General features: G+C 41.3%; 1 protein-coding gene across 3 annotated transcripts in view; it reads right to left on the reverse strand.

Moving 5' to 3' along the window:
• The window catches only part of IQGAP2 (IQ motif containing GTPase activating protein 2), a 294535-nt gene that overhangs the window by 18104 nt on the left and 258612 nt on the right, over positions 1–17819 (reverse strand). For all 3 annotated transcript variants that reach the window (XM_078448864.2, XM_078448872.2, XM_078448876.2), the window contains 7 exons: positions 15872–16096; positions 14268–14408; positions 13843–13927; positions 13165–13397; positions 10767–10899; positions 7490–7592; positions 6839–6980 (listed from right to left, as the gene is read on the reverse strand). In XM_078448864.2, the coding sequence (XP_078304990.1) occupies positions 6839–6980; positions 7490–7592; positions 10767–10899; positions 13165–13397; positions 13843–13927; positions 14268–14408; positions 15872–16096 (1062 nt within the window). The remainder of the gene's footprint in view (positions 1–6838; positions 6981–7489; positions 7593–10766; positions 10900–13164; positions 13398–13842; positions 13928–14267; positions 14409–15871; positions 16097–17819) is intronic.

Here is a 17819-nt window from a genome sequence, read left to right on the forward strand (position 1 = left end):
AGTGAAACCTCCAGTTCCTTAAACCTCTTCATGAGAGGGTTTAAACAGAATTCACAGTTTAGCTCACGTTTGTTTGCCAATGGTCTTAAGATGTGTCCCCTCCTCACCCCAGTGCAAATGCAAAATTCTAGATAGGGTTTAACCACCATAAACCAACTGGTTAGAGTATCGGCTCTGTGGCTGTTCAAACAACATGTAAGAAATGCTGATCAAACCAAGGACTCTACCACCCTCCCTGTTTGAGGAAGTATCTAATTCTGAGGAAGAATAAAAAAAAAAAAAAGCAAGAAAGAAATACACCAAGGATGGGGCACCTGGGTGGCTCAGTTGGTTAAGCACCTGCCTCTTGGTTTCAGTTCAGGTCACGATCACATGGTTTGTGAGATGGAGCCCTGCATCGTGGTCTGCACTGACAGCATGGAATCTGCTGGGGATTCTCTCTCTCTGCCTCTCCCCTGCTTGTGCTCTCCCTCCAAAGTAAGTAAATAAACTTAAAAGGAGAAAGAAATGCACCAGGAAGTTTGCTCATCATAGCTGTGTTCAAATCCTACTGTTGGTGAATGAGACCACATGGTGCTTGTAAACTGGTGTGGCCCCCCAGATTTGACCATTCCAGTAACATGGCATCTTTTCCTATGCTCTGACCAGCAGCATCCCTGAGCCTCCCCCTCTGCCTGACACTTTGTCCAAGTTTGAAAAGGAGTTCATGTTTGTGGACTCTAAGGAATACTTCCAGTTGTTTAAAATTCTTCTAATACGATTATACATTTTTATCACCAGACATCAAATACCATTTTAGCCATTTAGTGCCCCTGCTAGTTTTGGACCAAAAGCAAAGAAATCTTTCAGGTGGGATGATAGATGCTCCACTGAATCATGTGGTAAGAAAACAAATTCTTGAGAGATGACAACTGAAAGCTCTCAGGCAGCAAAGTATGATTGCAACCCACAAATGTTGCCTTCTACTTAAACACGCATACTTTTGTAGAAAAACAACCTTAATAAAGGCCATAAGGATCATGTTTTTTTTTTTTTTTTTTTTTTTAAGTAAGCTCTACGTTCAACGTGGGGCTTGAACTCACCACCCTGAGATCAAGAGTCACATGCTCTACCGACTGAGCCAGCCAGGTGTCCCAAAGATCACACATTTAAAAAAAAATTTTTTTTAATGTTTATTTTTGAGAGACAGAGTGCAAGCAGGGGAGGGACAGAAAGATAGGTACAGAATCCAAAGCAGGCTCCAGGCTCTGAGCTGTCAGCACAGACCCTGACACGGGGCTCAAATCCACAAAGCTCAAGATGACGACCTGAGCCGAAGTTGGTACTAATGCGACTGAGCCACCCAGGCGCCCCATGATCACACATTTTAAGTTGAATCATAAGTTATAATAAGAGAGATTTGCAATTGGGTAGTTTTTTAAATAATTTATAAAGTGTTAATGCAGCCTTCATTTGCTCATTGCATCCCTTCCTTCCCCTCCCCCTTTTTATAGATGAGGAGACTGAAGCGTAGGTGAGTTGCTCAGAGTTCTATGGCTAGTAAGTGACAGATTCAGGCTGTCATCCAAGGTCTCCCCAGGATTCCTCAACCAGGTTTTTCTGGTTTGTTTTTTCAATACCACCAGGCTTGGTACTATTAACAGAATGGCGGTAGCCCAAACTGAGGTGCCTTATTTAATAAACCCACAGATGGGAAACAGAATGTTTCTCCCTATGCCCATATGTGCCTTCATGTGCCTCAGATCTATTAACCAGTCTTTCTCTTTGGCCTGGAAAGAAGTCCCAGCATCAGTTATGAAATAACTGCTTTGCTATCATTGTCATTATTTATTCTAAGTTTCCTAAGAATACAAAGAGCAGTGGCCTTGCCCTCAGTGAGTTGTAAAATCTTGTGATCAAGAGTGTAGGCCCTGCAAGACTTAAGACCATCTGAGTCTGAATCTATTTTCCACTCACGAGCCATATTGCCTAGGAAAGAGCTTTTGTCTGTTCTGTGCCTCATATGTAAAATACAGTTAGTAACCTCTACCTCTTGTGGTTGCCAAGAATATAACATGACAAATTTCATATATATACGAAGGAATGAATATACATATTATTATCTACCTGTATCTATAGGATAGTGCCTGTCACATGGTAAGCACTCCATAGGTGTTTGTTATCATCTTCATCTAGCTATTAATTATAAAGTTAGCACGCTATAAAGTTTACAAGCATAAGGATATTAACAATGTCTCAAATTCTTCTACTGCAGGTGCGCCCATGAAGATGAGTTATTCATCACTGTAAAGCTAGTTATTTTGTAATTAATCATAAGGGGACATTGGTGAAAGTTAAAAACACAATCTGTTTAACAAGGAAGCAAGAAAGTTTTTTTTGATAGAGAAAAGCCAGATACTTTCATATCCCAAATGCTCTTCATTCCATGATTGTCCATTTCAAACTAACTTCCTGAAGGCATTGTCTGATGTTAGTTAAATTTGGTTCTGTAATGAAGATCCTCAAGAAATATGTATTATGTCTGAGATAGGAATTTGGTTAGCTTGGACAAAAGACATCCCCATACAACTTTTCAAATCGATATTTAAAGTGTGTATTAATGGAGAATCCATGATTCAGGGCACATGAGTTTAAAGCACGTCAGGGACTAGCTACTTGCTTCCCCTAATTTTAGACTTAAATTTCCTCACCACAAAGAGACAGGCTTGGGCTGAATGGTCTTCAAGCTTGCTATCATTGACACATTTTATAATTGTCTATTATTAACAAGATTTTAAAATATATACCTAAAATATATGTCTTTGGAAGTAAGGTTGCCTAACATCATGAAACTAATTGTGTTCAATCTTCTGGGCAATATCCAAATCCCACTTTCAAGGAAGGCTACTTGGACAATCTTCTCTTCAGGTTGTCGTCCACACTGATCACTGGGCTGCTTAGTGAGGGGCTCTGCCTATGGCAGGATCTTAAAATATGCCCAGAGGAAGACTATCTAGACCCCAGAGGTCCATGAAAACAGCGAATTATCAAGAATTATTAAAACACTAGCCTAGTAGTCCTTTGGTATAAATGAAAAAGTCGATCATACAATTCACTACGAATTGCAAGGAACCCCAGGAAACCAAAAGAATCTTGAAAAAGAAGTTGGAAGACTTATGCTTAGCAATTTCAAAACTTACTGCAAAGTTACAGTGATCCATATAATGTGGGACTAGGATAAGGACTGACATAGATCAATGGAATAGAATTAAGAGTCCAGAAAGTCATACGTGTATGGTCAATTGGCTTTCGACAAGGGTATCTAAGTCCATTCAAGGGAGAAAAATAATGTCTTTAAGTAATAGCGGTAAGACAAATGAACATGCACCTGCAAAAAAAAAAAAATGAAATTGGGCTTCTGCCTTACACTAAACACAAAAATTAGCTCAAAAGGGGTAATACACCTAAACATAAAATAAACTATAGAACTCTTAGAAGAAAACACAGGCGTAAATGTTCAGGACTCAGGGTTGGGCAAGGATTTTTTTTTTTAATTTCAGACAGAGTGCAAGTGGGTGAGAGAGGTGCAAGGGAGGGGGAGGGGTAGGGGGAGGGGGAGGAGGAGGAAGAGGAGAGGAAGGAGAAGGAGAGGAAGGAGGAGGAGGAGAGGAAGGAGGAGGAGGAGAGGAAGGAGGAGGAGGAGGAAGGAGGGGAAGGAAGAAGAGGAGGAGGAGGGAGAGAGAGACAGAGAGGGTGGGGGAGGTAGGGAGGGAGGGAGAGATATGACTCTGGGATCATGACATGAGCTGAAACCAAGACTCAAGACAGATGCTCAACCAACTGAGCCACCCAGGTGCCCCAATGATTTCTCATTTCATGACACCAAAAGCACAAGCAACGACAAAAAATAAACTGTCCTTCATCAAGTTAAAAAACTTCTGTGCATAAAAGGACATTACCAAGAGCATAAAAAGGCAACCCATAGGAGTAAAAAATATGTGCAAGTCATAAATCTGGCAGGTGTCTACTCTCTAGAATATAGAAGGAGCTCTTAGAACTCTGCAACAAAAAAGACAAACCAAAAAACAGGCCCAAGACTTGAACAGACATTTCTACAAAGAAGGTACACAAATGGCTGACAAGGACAACTCAACATTATTTATCATCAGGGGAATGCAAATCAAAATCACAACGAGATCCTACTTCATATGCACTAGAATGGCTGTAACAACATAAAACAGAAAATAAGTGTCTGTGAAGATGTGGAAAAGTTCGAACCCTTATACCTTGGGGGTGGAAATACAAGACAGTAAAGCCACTATGAAAAAAAGTTTGGCAGTTTCTCAAAAAGCTAAACTTAGAATTACCTTATGACCCAGCAATTCCACTCCTAGGTCTATATCCAAAAGAAGTGAAAACAGGTGTTCAAATAAATACTTGTACACAAATGGTCACAGCGATACTATTCACAATAGTCAAAAGGTACAACCCAATGTCCATGATCAATGTGCTGTATCCACACAAGAATATTATTCGGCCAAAAACATTATGTGGGGTCAAAGAAGACAGATGCAAGAGATCACGTAGTGTATGATTCCAATTATATGAAATGTCTAGAAAAGACAAGTTCATAGAGACAGAAAGCACTAGGGATGCTGGAGCAGGGCCTACAGAGCCCTGAGGGTAGTGGGGGAATGACTGATTAATAGAAGTTCTGGAACTAGAAAGTTGTGATGGTTGTGTAACATTCTGAATGTACAAAATGGCACTCATTTGTATACTTTAAAAGGTTAAAACGGTAAATTTTATGTTACGTGTATTTTACAACAATAAGAAAAAAAAAAAACACTGGTTCTACGTAGTATGGCGGTTAAAGGAGCAGACAGCATTTGCTTCCAGCACGTGCTGGGGAGCTGGGACAGGGCCATCCAAGGGCTCATGCAAGTAGGACAATGGACCAGGTTTCCCTAGCTAAGATATATGGTTGCCCAACATACCTGACTTTTATGGTTTTGCTTTTTTTTTTTTTTTTTTTTTTTTTAAATTTTTTCAACGTTTTTTATTTATTTTGGGGACAGAGCATGAACGGGGGAGGGGCAGAGAGAGAGGGAGACACAGAATCGGAAACAGGCTCCAGGCTCCAAGCCATCAGCCCAGAGCCTGACGCGGGGCTCGAACTCACGGACCGCGAGATCGTGACCTGGCTGAAGTCGGACGCTTAACCGACTGCGCCACCCAGGCGCCCCTATAATTGGCAATTTCTCAGAGGAACCCAGGGAACAGATTGCATAGTTTCCCCCATCTCTGTTGCCCTGCCCTGTGTTGTCTCTTTGCAAATTCAATATGAGTTGGTAATCAGCAGTCTAAGGAAGTACCTTCAACTCTTAAGAGGCCAAGATTGTGTAAGAGTTCTGCAGCTTGGCCTCTGTCCTGCAATTGAGCTGTACTCCCCACCCTCAGACTTTAGACCCCTGGGAAGCAGGGACTGCTAATGGCTTCTTACTGCTGTCTCCCCAGCGTGAAGCCAGGGCCATGGATATAGAACGGGTCCTCAAAAGATCTGCTACATGAATGCATGAAGCCTTAGATGATCTGAGGACAAAATAATCAAGCCTAATTAGAAGAAGCACACATTGCAGCACAGGACAATGAACAAGTCCTCCTCCCCCCCCCCCCCCCCCCCCACCATTTTTATGGATGAGTGTGAATATCTGGGAAAAAATTAACTGGAAATGAGCGCTGTTTGAATCATGTCAGCGGCAGAACAGAAAGCTCTTGTTACAAATGAAAACCATGTCAGAACTCTGGACGTGTAACTTGGAAGTAATGTGTCAAGTATTATTTAAATACATAAGTATTCCACTTTGGTCACCGTTTTCTACGTCCATTCTCCACCTCACTCCAACACATCACTCATAGAATATGCGTCCTTTTGTTTACATAAGTTCTTTTTTTTTTTTTTTAACGTTTATTTATTTGAGACAGAGAGAGACAGAGCATGAATGGGGGAGGGGCAGAGAGAGAGGGAGACACAGAATCGGAAGCAGGCTCCAGGCTCTGAGCTGTCAGCCCAGAGCCCGACACGGGGCTCAAACTCACGGACCATGAGATCGTGACCTGAGCTGAAGTCGGACGCTTAACCGACTGAGCCACCCGGGCGCCCCTGTTTACATAAGTTCTTAAAAGCCATATTGGTTGCTGAGCAAGCATTTTGGTTTATGGTGTTTTGATTTACGGTGATGTACCTCATTCTTTCTCATTCTTTATGTAAAGGACTGGTGTGGGATATCTAAGAAGGCTTGATGGAACCAATGCGGTAGAAATTAAAAGTGTGGATGCTTCATTTGAAATCTTTGGGCAGGAAGTAGGGTGTAAGTCAAAGCTGGTAAACATATCCAGGCTTAGTTTAATAGGAAACCAAGTTAATAAATCAAATGACAGTGGGATATCTTACCATGTGTGTGCCTTTTCTGTAGATATTTTATGCCAGACATTAAATTTGGTTTAAGGCACTTCCTTGCCAATCTTTTCACCACTCTGAAACACTTATTTCCCTTCAGTTACCTAAGGATTTTTACAGGCAGAATCAATCACTTTGTTTCTTAAAAGAAAGAAATAAAACTGCTCCATGGCAAACAAACAAACAAAAAATAGCCTTTATAAACTATTATAAACTAAATTACAAATTGTATTTTGTTCCCTTTTAAATGATACTCTATTATCCTTTGGTTAGATGTTTGATGAATAATGTATTTTAATATTTAGACATACTAAAATGATTTGGGGATTCAGTCTATTTCAACTTGCATAGTTGAAGACGCATAATCGGAGACATGTGCCCGCTAAGCCCCAAACTTACTTTATCATGAGGCTCTGGCCATCAACAGCTTCACCGTCCCCTATGTTGTACTTGCTTGTCAAATAAAGGGAGATCTCAATCTTTGAGAGTTGGCTTAGTGTATTTGCCTTGTTGGGGTCATTGGGGTCAACTGCTCCTTCCCCTGTAGAAAGAAAACATTGTTACTCTTACCATTTGCTCATTGTGATGGTGGTGTCAGCAACCCAAGATAAAGGTTTACAGGAAAGGCTCAGTTGTACAGGAGATAATGGTCTTCATAAAAAAAAAAAAAAATTCTAATATACAGCGAGAGGCTTTTATTTTTTTTGAGGTTTCTTTTTTTTTAAAATTCATTTTGATAGAGAACGAGCGAGCAAGCGAGCATGGTGAGGGCAGGGGTTGGAGAGAGGCAGACAGAGAGAAGAGAGAGAGAATCCCAAGCAGGCTCTGTGCTGTTAGCACAGAGCCTGATGCAGGGCTCGATCTCACAAACTGTGAGATCACGACCTGATCCGAAATCAAGAGTTAGACACTTCACTGAATGAGCCACCCAGGCGCCCCTGTAGTTATCTTTTTAAATAAAGTTGAATATTAAGATTTTTTTGATCTAGACTAGGAAAACTAAACAACTAAATGTCAACCACAGGATAAGCAGAAGGAAGAAGCTCTTACCAAGAAAAGATTCCACACTAGGAACCTCTCCCAGCAATTCCAACAATTCATTCAGCAAGTCCTGTTTATCAGGAGCAATTGCATCCTGGTGTTCCAGCAGGAGCTAAAGCAATAAAGCAATAAACACACACACACACACACACACAAATAAAAGTAAATTCTTAAGTGTTACCATTTTTACATCAAGTTCCCTTTCCAGTTTTCCAAGATAATTTTCTTCTCATATTGTTTTAATCTTATTTTTACTTTTTCAAAGTAAGCTTTATGCCCAACATGGGCCACAACCTCATGACCTTGAGATCAAGAGTCGTGTGCTCTCCTGAATGAGCCAAGCAGGGACCCCTATCATTTGAATCTTAATTACAAGTCAGACATTTATTTATTTTTTTAATTTTTTAATGTTTATTTATCTTTGAGAGACAGATAAGAGCACAAGCGGGGGAGGGGCAGGGAGAGAGGGAGACACAGAATCCGAAGCAGGCTTCAGACGGGGGGCTCGAACCCACGAACCGTGAGATCATGCCCTAAGCTGAAGTCGGATGCTTAACCGAATGAGCCACACAGGTGTCCCACAAGTCTGACATTTATTCAAATCAGAGACCTCAGGGAGGTGACACAGTTTTTAATTTTATCTCAAAGGGACGTGCCTATTCCACACGAAGAAACTGTAGCTTAGTGAAAGGTGTTCACAAACCATCTTTTAGCAAGATCATGTGAGGTGTGCCAAGGAGCAGCCTTCTACTTCTACCTCGACCCCTGTGCTCCAGTCCACCTTTATAGGAAAGGTCAAAGTTGGGGAGGAAAAAGCCTAAAATGAGGCAGAAGTCCCTTGGCTAACACTGGTAACAAACCGGAAAGGCATTTCCATATCTCTTCAGGGAAAAATTATGCAGTAATCAAACACTATGGATATTTAAAAAAATCACCACTATTAGCTATTTTAATCTGCCTGGCATTGAAGATCTCTCAAGGGTAGGGATGGCAGAAATGACCATACGGTTCCTTGGCCTGAGGCCCGGATGTGTTTCCTCAGGTACATAATCCCCACAAGGATCAAAGGCAAGCGAAGACATTACACAAGTAATAGAGGTGATATAATGTCACAGTAAAATCTGGAAGGGTAGCATATCTATTTTTTGGGGGGAAAGTAAGTTAGAGACAGAACAAAGTAAGATGGATACATTTATGTCCTTGTTCTCTGAGGGGATAGGACAGCTGACGTGGCTGCTTTCTCTGGAGAGTGAAAATTTAGGCACCTAGCTTCTACCCTTTAGGCTGGTAATTACAGAACATGCACATTTCTCAAAAATGTCTTTTTAAAGAGTGTTTGGAGGTTCTACGTGTTCCTTAGAGGACAAGTGGCAAGCATGTGCCCACAGGCTGGGCCAAGTGAACTGCTGTTATGCCTGGTTGTGGACACCTCTTCATTTCAGACAGACAGTCAACAGACAGTTTTTCTCTGCAATTACTTTCCTCCCACGTTATTACATCTGCTTCCAATCTGTGAGGAAAATCCAGATTGGTCACAAACTGTATTTCCCAGGATTGGATTCTGTTTTAAATTTTTGCTAACAGAAAAGAACAGACCATGTCTCCTTAAAGAGTAACAATGTAAATTAATACAGTAACATTTTTTCCTCTGCTATGCCTGGGAAAGAATGTCTCATTCTAAAAGAGAACTCCCCACCACTTTATGGGCATGAGGATGCTGCCCTCAGCAAATGCGTAGCCAGCATGCGGACATTTTTTGGAGACGGATTATCTACCATAAAAAGACAACAGACTCGTTGCTCAAACAGGAATGAGACCACTTGATCATTAGAAAATTACCATTACAAATGTTGCGCTGCTTGCACACGTTTTGTGATTTCCAGGGTTTATACAGAGAGCAAAGAAGTATAGCCTCTCATTTAATCAGCCGACTCACTCCTTCAGCTGGTCATTCAGACCAGCTTAGTTTAGGATCACTCAAAACACTTACGGAGATTCTCTGTTCCAGCAGTAAAACAGGGAAATAGAAAGGAGATCCAGTCTTTCTTCCAAGCCTGTACTCAGGATTTTGTTTCTGGGAAGAGCTTAATAATAAAGCCTGAAATTTTAAGCAGCCCACCTTGCCACTTGTTAGTGTACCTAGGACCTTTCAGATCTGTGTATCTGTTATGCTTTCCTCCTAGGTGTGGGTACAATCCACACTGGGGGTATCCTTAACCAGGCTTCTTCATCTCCAGTATGTATCTGCAGAACTTGGGTTCTTGTTAGAATGCCTGTTCTGGGGGCACTTGGCTGGCTCAGTCGGTAAAGCACATGAATCTTGATCCTGGGGTTGTGGATTCAAGTCCCACACTGGGTGTAGGGATTACTTAAAAACACAATCTCTTAAAAAAAAGAATGTAGGTCTGGGGTACATTGATAACAAGTTCTCAAGACTTTGGAGTAGCAAGGTCCAAAGCTATTTTAAAAACATTCTCCTTTAGGATAAAAGGAAATATGTACCAAATGATCTAAAAACATAACAAAACAAAAGAAACCTCTCAATGCTTGGCCTTTTTATTTCAAACGACTGAGAGGCCATCGAAGGCTTCCCATGCTGAGCTAAAGGCCCTGACCCAACAGATGCCTAATGCTCCTTTTATGGCTGATTGCAATAATGTTTGCACGCCATCTGGATGGAGACATTATGACATAGCAGAGACTATGAAACTGCCTGTGAGAAATGGGGTTTTCCAGAACAAAAGAAATGATTCTTCGCAGGTGGCTAATGTTGGGTGCGGTGTCTCCTCTTGCCTAATCTCAAGCAGCCTGCTTATTTGACCTCTCTATACGTCCACCACTAGAGAGAATATTGTCATTGTCCCAGAATTTTACTGGAAAAGCTGGGAAGATTCTTGAAAGGGAGAGAGAAATCGTGTGGGGGGTCCAGGCAGTGTATCCCTGGTGGGTGGGGGACTATTAGGGCCTGTCCCTGCTCAGGGCTTAATCTTCACATTTACAATGGATTAAGTAAGAAGTAAACTTTCCTTGTTTGGGTGAAGGAGTTTTATTATGCACAAGAGGGAATAAACATACCATGTAAAAAGTAAATGTAACTTGTTTAGGAAAAGGAGTTGTATCCATGTACAAATGTCAGGGAATAAATAACCAAAGGTTTCTTAGTATTCAGAGTATAAGTATTACTAGCACATGCTTACAGTTAAGTCTGGTAAAAACTAAGCATTTTCAAGATAATGGCGTCCGAACCGTGGGTCTACTGCTAAGACCCTTCTCCAACCCCACTTACTGAATGTGTGCTGATGATTTCTTCAACTGAAATATAAATGACTGGTTTGCTGACTGTCACCACATCTGTGTATTTATCCATATTAAATGTTTCTTCTGGCTCAGGGACATTACAGGCTTCTTTGAAATATTTCCTAACAAAAAAAAAAAAAACAAATTCTTAAGACAGGGTGCAAATTTCTGAGGTAAACCCACACTGAGGAACTCATGAATTAGGATTAGGGCTTTGTTCTCCCAAACTGTGGTTGCGTGAGGATTTCTTATAGTATCTTCCAGACTGATGCCTAGCTATGGAAGCTGCGTCCATGTTTCTGGACGTCGGACCCAGCTCTTCAGACAGAAACTCAGAGAGAAAGAGAGTCCCGGTTCTATTAGTGACTCAGGGTAAGCCAATTATGGGGCAGGTTATTTAAAAAAATGCTATTTTGAAAGTGGGGCCCCTGAAATTTAAACACAGAAGTCGAGACTGATAATCTTTGATCTAAGAATCAAGTCTTTCTAGAGAAAATAATCTGAAAAGCAATTCATCAAATGTGCTACTTTACATAGCACAAACTCCTGGGACTAATAATCCTTCAGAGCTTCTGTTGCCAACCTGACAGAAATTCGAGTTAAGCCTACTCCACTCCCAGTTGATCCAAACAACGGTTGCTGGCCAAGGGAAAGACTGTTAAGGCTAGACACACAAATATGTACAAGGGTCCCATTCCTCCAGTAGTCAGAGTCTAACAAGTCTGCTCTTTCAACAATAGCAAATTTAGATCAAGAAAGCCAGGTGCTCTGATCATGGTCTAGGAATGATCCTTTGTACAGGTAGAGAAGGTATTTTCGTCTATAATGTAGTAAATTTTCGTACGTCTGAAATTATCCTTGGTTTATCTCCTGAGGTACCCAAGGCTTATATACCAGAAAAGACCTCTACCTTCTCAGCCCAAGGCTGAAGAGGCTAAATGGCAAACAGCCATGTTGGCGGGGGGGAAGAACATGTTTCCAGGTGACAGTTGGTCTTTCTACGCTTTGACATTGACACCTTTAACAGGTTGCTGAGCAACACATAGGATAAATACAAGTGTTAGAGGAAAAAGTATGAATTTTAAGGAAGTGAGGGGGGACTTTGGTTTGCTTTCTTTTTGAAGAGCTGGAACCATAGATGTTTGATAACAATAATCTGAGAAGAAAGGAAGTAAAGGGAAGCTGTAATAGCAGATAAGGATATGCAACAAATAGTACTTTATTCATCCGTGAGAAGAACTAAAATTAACAGCTTGAGAAATCAAAACTTCCTGTAGTAAGAGGATTTGGAGGGAGTTTTCTCACAAGAGGTCACAATTCTTTTTCTCTGTTTTTTTTTTTTTAATGTTTATTTATTTTTGTGAGAGAAAGAACATGAGCAGGGAAGGGGCAGAGACAGAGGGAGACACAGACTCCAACACAGGCTCCAGGTTCCGAGTTGTCAGTACAGAGCCTGACTTGGGGCTTGAACTCACAAACCGTGAAATCATAACCTGAGCCAAAGTCGGATGCTTAACCAACTGAGCCACCCAGGCACCCAAGAGGCCACAATTCTAAAGAGAGAACAGTGATCATGAACTACCTGTGAGTAGATAAATCACTAATCCAGAGGAAACTGAGGAATGGGAAATGAATTTTCCAAGTAAGGAGTCAAAGAGTCCATATTTGTGTCTTATTTCTATGACCTACTACCAATCAAATGGCAACAAGAGAAAAAACAAATGCCAAGTTGAACATGCTTCCTCGGAGAGCTCAGGGTGAGTACATCTTCCCACCAGACTCACTCCTAAAATGTTCCCACGGAAAGATTAGGGATATAATTTGGAAATGCATATCAAGTCAATGACATTAAGTCTTACACGGCTAAGAGAGGTTTGAGAATAGGACATATTCATATACAATCCACAAGAAATATAAAAGCTGGATTTTCCTAGCTTTTTGAAAACCAAATACTCCATTTCCTACTAAAGTGTTTGATGCAGATAAGCAGGTTCTTTTTCACTGGACACATTCTTTAAAACAAACAAACAAAAAACTCAAAAACTATCTTCTTAAGTTCAATGAAGAAGACATCAGCCATTCTGACTTTTATTCTAAGTACTATCAGCCTGCAGCATACCAGGAAAAATAAACATTTCGTTTTGTCCACAGCAGAAATCAAACATCTGGGGATGACTCAGTATGGCAGGGGTACTGGGTACAGGGGTGGGACGGGGAGCCCCAGACATAAGTACCCGTCCTCTTTCCCCACAGGGCCAACCAGAAAAAATGCACGCCACCACCTGAGGCTCCCGTCCCTCACCCAGAACTCCAGTTCTGTGTACAGAACACACATTATTCTTGTTCATCATCTTCCAAGTTTCTCCACAGGCCATGAGCCCTCTCACCTGAACTCATGATAGGTCTCTGATAAATAATTGTTCATAGATGAGAGATGCTCATTTTCTCCTTCAAACAGCTTATTGGAGGCTGCATGCTGAAGAACCTTGGCCACCGATCCCAAATTTCTCCTTTGGTCGGAAGTTATCTGACCTCCAGCTGTCATGTCGATGATATCAAAGCCGTCAGGAGCTACGATAGCTGGGTTCATGTACCGATAGTACAGGAGGTTTCCAACAATCTGGGGTAATGCAGAGGAAAAGACTATTTTTAAGAGAAAAAACTCAAGATCTTTAGATTCCTTTAAGTTGAAGTCAGTATTTACTGACGATTCCCAAGAAAGATCATTTTCTGATCTGAATCTTATAAAGGAGTTAGGCAAAGGGAGTGAACAGAATCACCCATTACTGGTATAGTTAACAAAATTATTTTTGGTGAGAAATAGAATTGATTAGACCATATTGCCCCAAAGTGCTCTAAATGCAGAATGTCAATAATGTGTAAGATCTCCAAAGTAAACTCAGGATAATCAATAATCTTGACAGTCATTAAAAACAGAAGACCTGTAACTTTTTACACACACAGGTATACAGGAGATAAAAAAAAAATCTCACAAAATGGTATGCTGGTAATTTTGGCTGACACCCCCAGGGGAGGCTAGGGTGAGATGACCCTTGAAAATCTACCTTTAATAGTTCATCTTCTGTGGCGTCAGGAAATTTCTCATGGATCGAATTCTTCAGTACTTTGGCTATATACCTCAATCCATAACTACATGTAAAACAGATGACAAAAGAAAATAATGGAAAAAAGGCTAAGTGAGGAAGAAATACATAGCAGTTGTTCCTGTCAACTAAAGCTGAGCAGTGGTCTTAAAAAATTAAACATAAAATGAGATGGTAACAGAATCACAGGACCTTCACCGATGATAGTAACTGAGTGTCCCCTCTTTAGAGAAGAGTTGTGCATTTAAAATGCAAACACAAGCGATCTTTTAAAGTAGTCAAACAGTATCAGGGAACACTCCTCTCTTTACTGCCATGATTTCTTTTACATAGCATTTCAAGAACTTTCAGTGAAGAATGTTCACGTTGCTACATGTACAACTTACGGTAGTAGATCTCGGGAAGAAATGATAGATTTCAGGACTTTGTCCGTGACCCTTCTCAGGTTCTCAATGGATGCCTCCAGTTTATTTTTCACTTCTGGGTATGTCAGAGCTTGTTCTGTGGTCACATCATAAGGCAGCTTGCTGAAAACACAACAAGGGCCTTCAATTAATTGGGGCCTTGGAATAAGCATTTGTGTCCTTGCCAAGCTGTTTCTACAATCAAGCTTTGTACAGTGAAGCGGACTCCACCCACACAGGGGAGGCCCTACGTGCCCAGACAGTCCCTCTGTCACTAGTGGATCAGGGGGACTTCAGTCTCCCTCTTGGGGCTCTTCTGGCAAAATAATGGGCGACTCAAATGATATAAACCTAACTTTCTATCCCTTCAATGACAAAAAAGCAGTATGTTCCTTACAGAAAAAAAAAAAAATGCATATAGGCAAACAACAATACCAACCTAGAGACAACCATTTTTCACATCTTGATGCATAGCTTTCTAGGTACTACTGTATAATTCTGGGTATGTGGGCCTTCCATACGCCTGGATATAAGGGAGTTGGTGCCTAGGCATATCCCACACAGATCCTATTTGTGTGTGTGTGTGTGTGTGTGTGTGTGTGTGTGTGTGTGTGTACATACACACGTATATATATTTTATAGAAAGTGGGTTATTTTACCCACCTGCAACTGAAAACTATACAAGCATTTTTCCATACCAATAAAAATATATCATTATTCCAAACAGTTATTAGTCTACTATGTGTTATACAAACATTTATTTAACAAATTCCTCAAAGCTAAATATTTTGACTTTCCCCAACTTTTTGCTGTTACAGACAGTGCGTGAGAACCATCCATGTAATTCTCTGTGCGTATCTGAACTATTGCACAAGGCATCCTTTTGCAGAAAATAAAAAGCCGGGATTGCTTAGATCTACAAACTACCACCCAGAATAAGCCCATTCCACCTGGCTTATTAATGCTTACGCAGGCAAGCCACTCACTTGGGAGTTGTGAAACAGTGCATATCATCAGGTGAGGAGGTGTGCCATTTCTAGGTCTAGGTTTAGAAACACACGACGAAGAACCAAGGCAGAGAATTACAGAAATTGTGGCTTTGGGGCTCAACTGGTACTGAAATGTGAAAATACCATGCAAAACCAAGATGAGTCCAAGAATGTGGCCTGCATGGATATGTTAAAGGGAGCAACATCTTGAATTGAAAACTGACTCTGGATAGTAAATTTTGTTTTTTTTTTAAACTTTTTTAAAAAAGCTTTTATTTATTTTGAGAGAAAGAGCATGAGCAGTGGCTGGGGACTGCGGGGAGGAGGGGTGGAGGGCGGCAGAGAAAGAGAGAGAAAGAGAGAGAGAATCCAAAGCAGGCTCTGCACTGTGAGCATAGAGCCTGATGTGGGGGTCAAACCCATGAACTGTGGGATCATGACCTAAGTCGGAACCAAGAGCTGGACACTTAACGGACTGAGCCACCCAGGTGCCCCTAAATTTTGTTCTTTTAACAGAGTTTAAGAGTATATATAATAACCATGTAAAAATGGTAATGAAACACGACTGCAAAACCAACATCTTCCGGCCTCAGTTACCTGGCTTCTCCAGTCTGTGTTTCTAGTTGGTTCACCCAAGCCTTGTACACCTCTACGGGGTTTGTGTTGATGGTCAGGGACTTGTCATCGAGGATCTCTTTCACTACGGGAGCCAGGAGCTGGCGCAGGGTGTTCTGTCCACGGGCCCCCCTGTTGAAGCTCACAACCATCTTGATGACAGTGGGGTTCCCAGTCACTATGTCCTGTACCTGATCCACCTTTGACCTAAAACAAGCCCAGATCAAAACAAGTGGTTTGCCTCTATGTACAGAGTTTTCAACAGTGTATGGTCCCTCTGGCAAGCAAGGACTTGCTCCATGAAAATCAAAGATGGTGTGGTTTAAAAGGAAGCAATCATTTCTGACACGTGTGTTCCTTATTTGAGGAACTCAAGCACTTAAAACCTAAGCGCTCAGCCTCTATTTCAGTCTAGAAGGCAGGAAGGAACTGAAAGTGGACCAACACTAAGAAGAATACAGGGTACCACTGTGCAAGTATTATGTCCCGTCTAATTACCAAATTTCAAGAACAACTTTCTTGATTCAATGAACTAACTCCGCTTCTTCGAATCCCAAAGTGACTGTGGGGCAGCTTCTGGCTGAGACTATGTCACATGGCTGAGAGAGCTTTTCTCGACTGCTGACTGCCAACTCCCGTGCATCCCTCCTCCTCCTCCCTTTCACCTCTGTGCAACCTCTGACGCTCCCACACGACCACTGGCCCCCTCTGTACCCCCTTTTCCTTTACAGTCTCAAAGAGCTGCATTCCGTTTCTTACCTTACTCAGTCATTCCCTCTTTTTCCTTTGCTGCTCCGCTTCCCACATTTTAACTGTTCCCACTCATGTCTTTCTCCATGATCTATCATCAGACCTCACTCATACGTGCAACTTCAATGACCATCTCTTTGGAAATTGTCCTCTGAGCCCAGTGAGTAATCCACTTCTCCTTCCTGGGAGTTGGGTCTTCAATTTCCAGTTTTCTGCTGAGCATTTTCACCCATAAATTCTATACCTGTAGCTCATATTGCTCTAACACTCCCAACTACATCTTTTTCCTTCTGACTCCCCCATTTTTCTGAACTGGGCAGCTATAATCTATTCTATTCATACACAGCAGTAGAACAATTCTTCTAAAAACCCTAAGCGGCTGGGTCAATCCCCCACTCAAAGGCCTTTCACACCTTCACAGGAAGTAAACAGTGTGTTGCACTCAGGCCTCTACTCAGCGACTCCCATGATCTGGCCCAACCTATCCTTTTAGCTCCACCTCCCAGTCATCTGGGTTAAATCGCATCTTGGCTAGATTGATCCTACCGGCTTTGTTGGACTTTGGCCCGTGCTGTTTCTGTCAGCGGTGTGCCTTATTTCCCTTTTCCACTTTTTCTTATAAAAAACTATAGATATACTTCAAGGATTTGGATCAATGACTTCCTCTTCCACAAAATCTTTATTGAGTGACCTAATTTAACTGGAGTTTTCCTTATGTATGTATGTATATATTTATTACTTCTTAATTTGAGGACCGATGACACACAATGTTAGTTTCAGGTATACAACTTCGTGTTCTGACAAGTTTATATGTTATGCTAGGTTTACCACAAGCGTAGCAGCCATCTGTCCTGTTACATCACTATTACAATACCATTTGTAACTGGAACTTTTCTTTCCATCCCTCTGATCTGTTACACGATATGGATCATTCATTAGTACTTATTTATTTCAGTGCACACATTCCCATATATTTCTCATGTTGGTTCACAGATACCCTGAGGGCAGAGGTTCCTAGCTAATATGTTTCAGAGATCTGTAGGAAATAGTATAGCTTAAGGTATTAAGAAGCCAGGAAGGCAGTTAAGGTTCCAGCTAGTTGCTAAGGGCATTTTCATTTTTTTTTTTTTTTTGCCCACTTAGTATAGATATCCACATTTTTTTCCTTACCTTAACTGAA

Source organism: Panthera onca, chromosome A1 (assembly GCF_046562875.1).
Source record: "Panthera onca isolate mPanOnc1 chromosome A1, mPanOnc1 haplotype 2, whole genome shotgun sequence".
Taxonomy (NCBI): Eukaryota; Metazoa; Chordata; class Mammalia; order Carnivora; family Felidae; genus Panthera; species Panthera onca.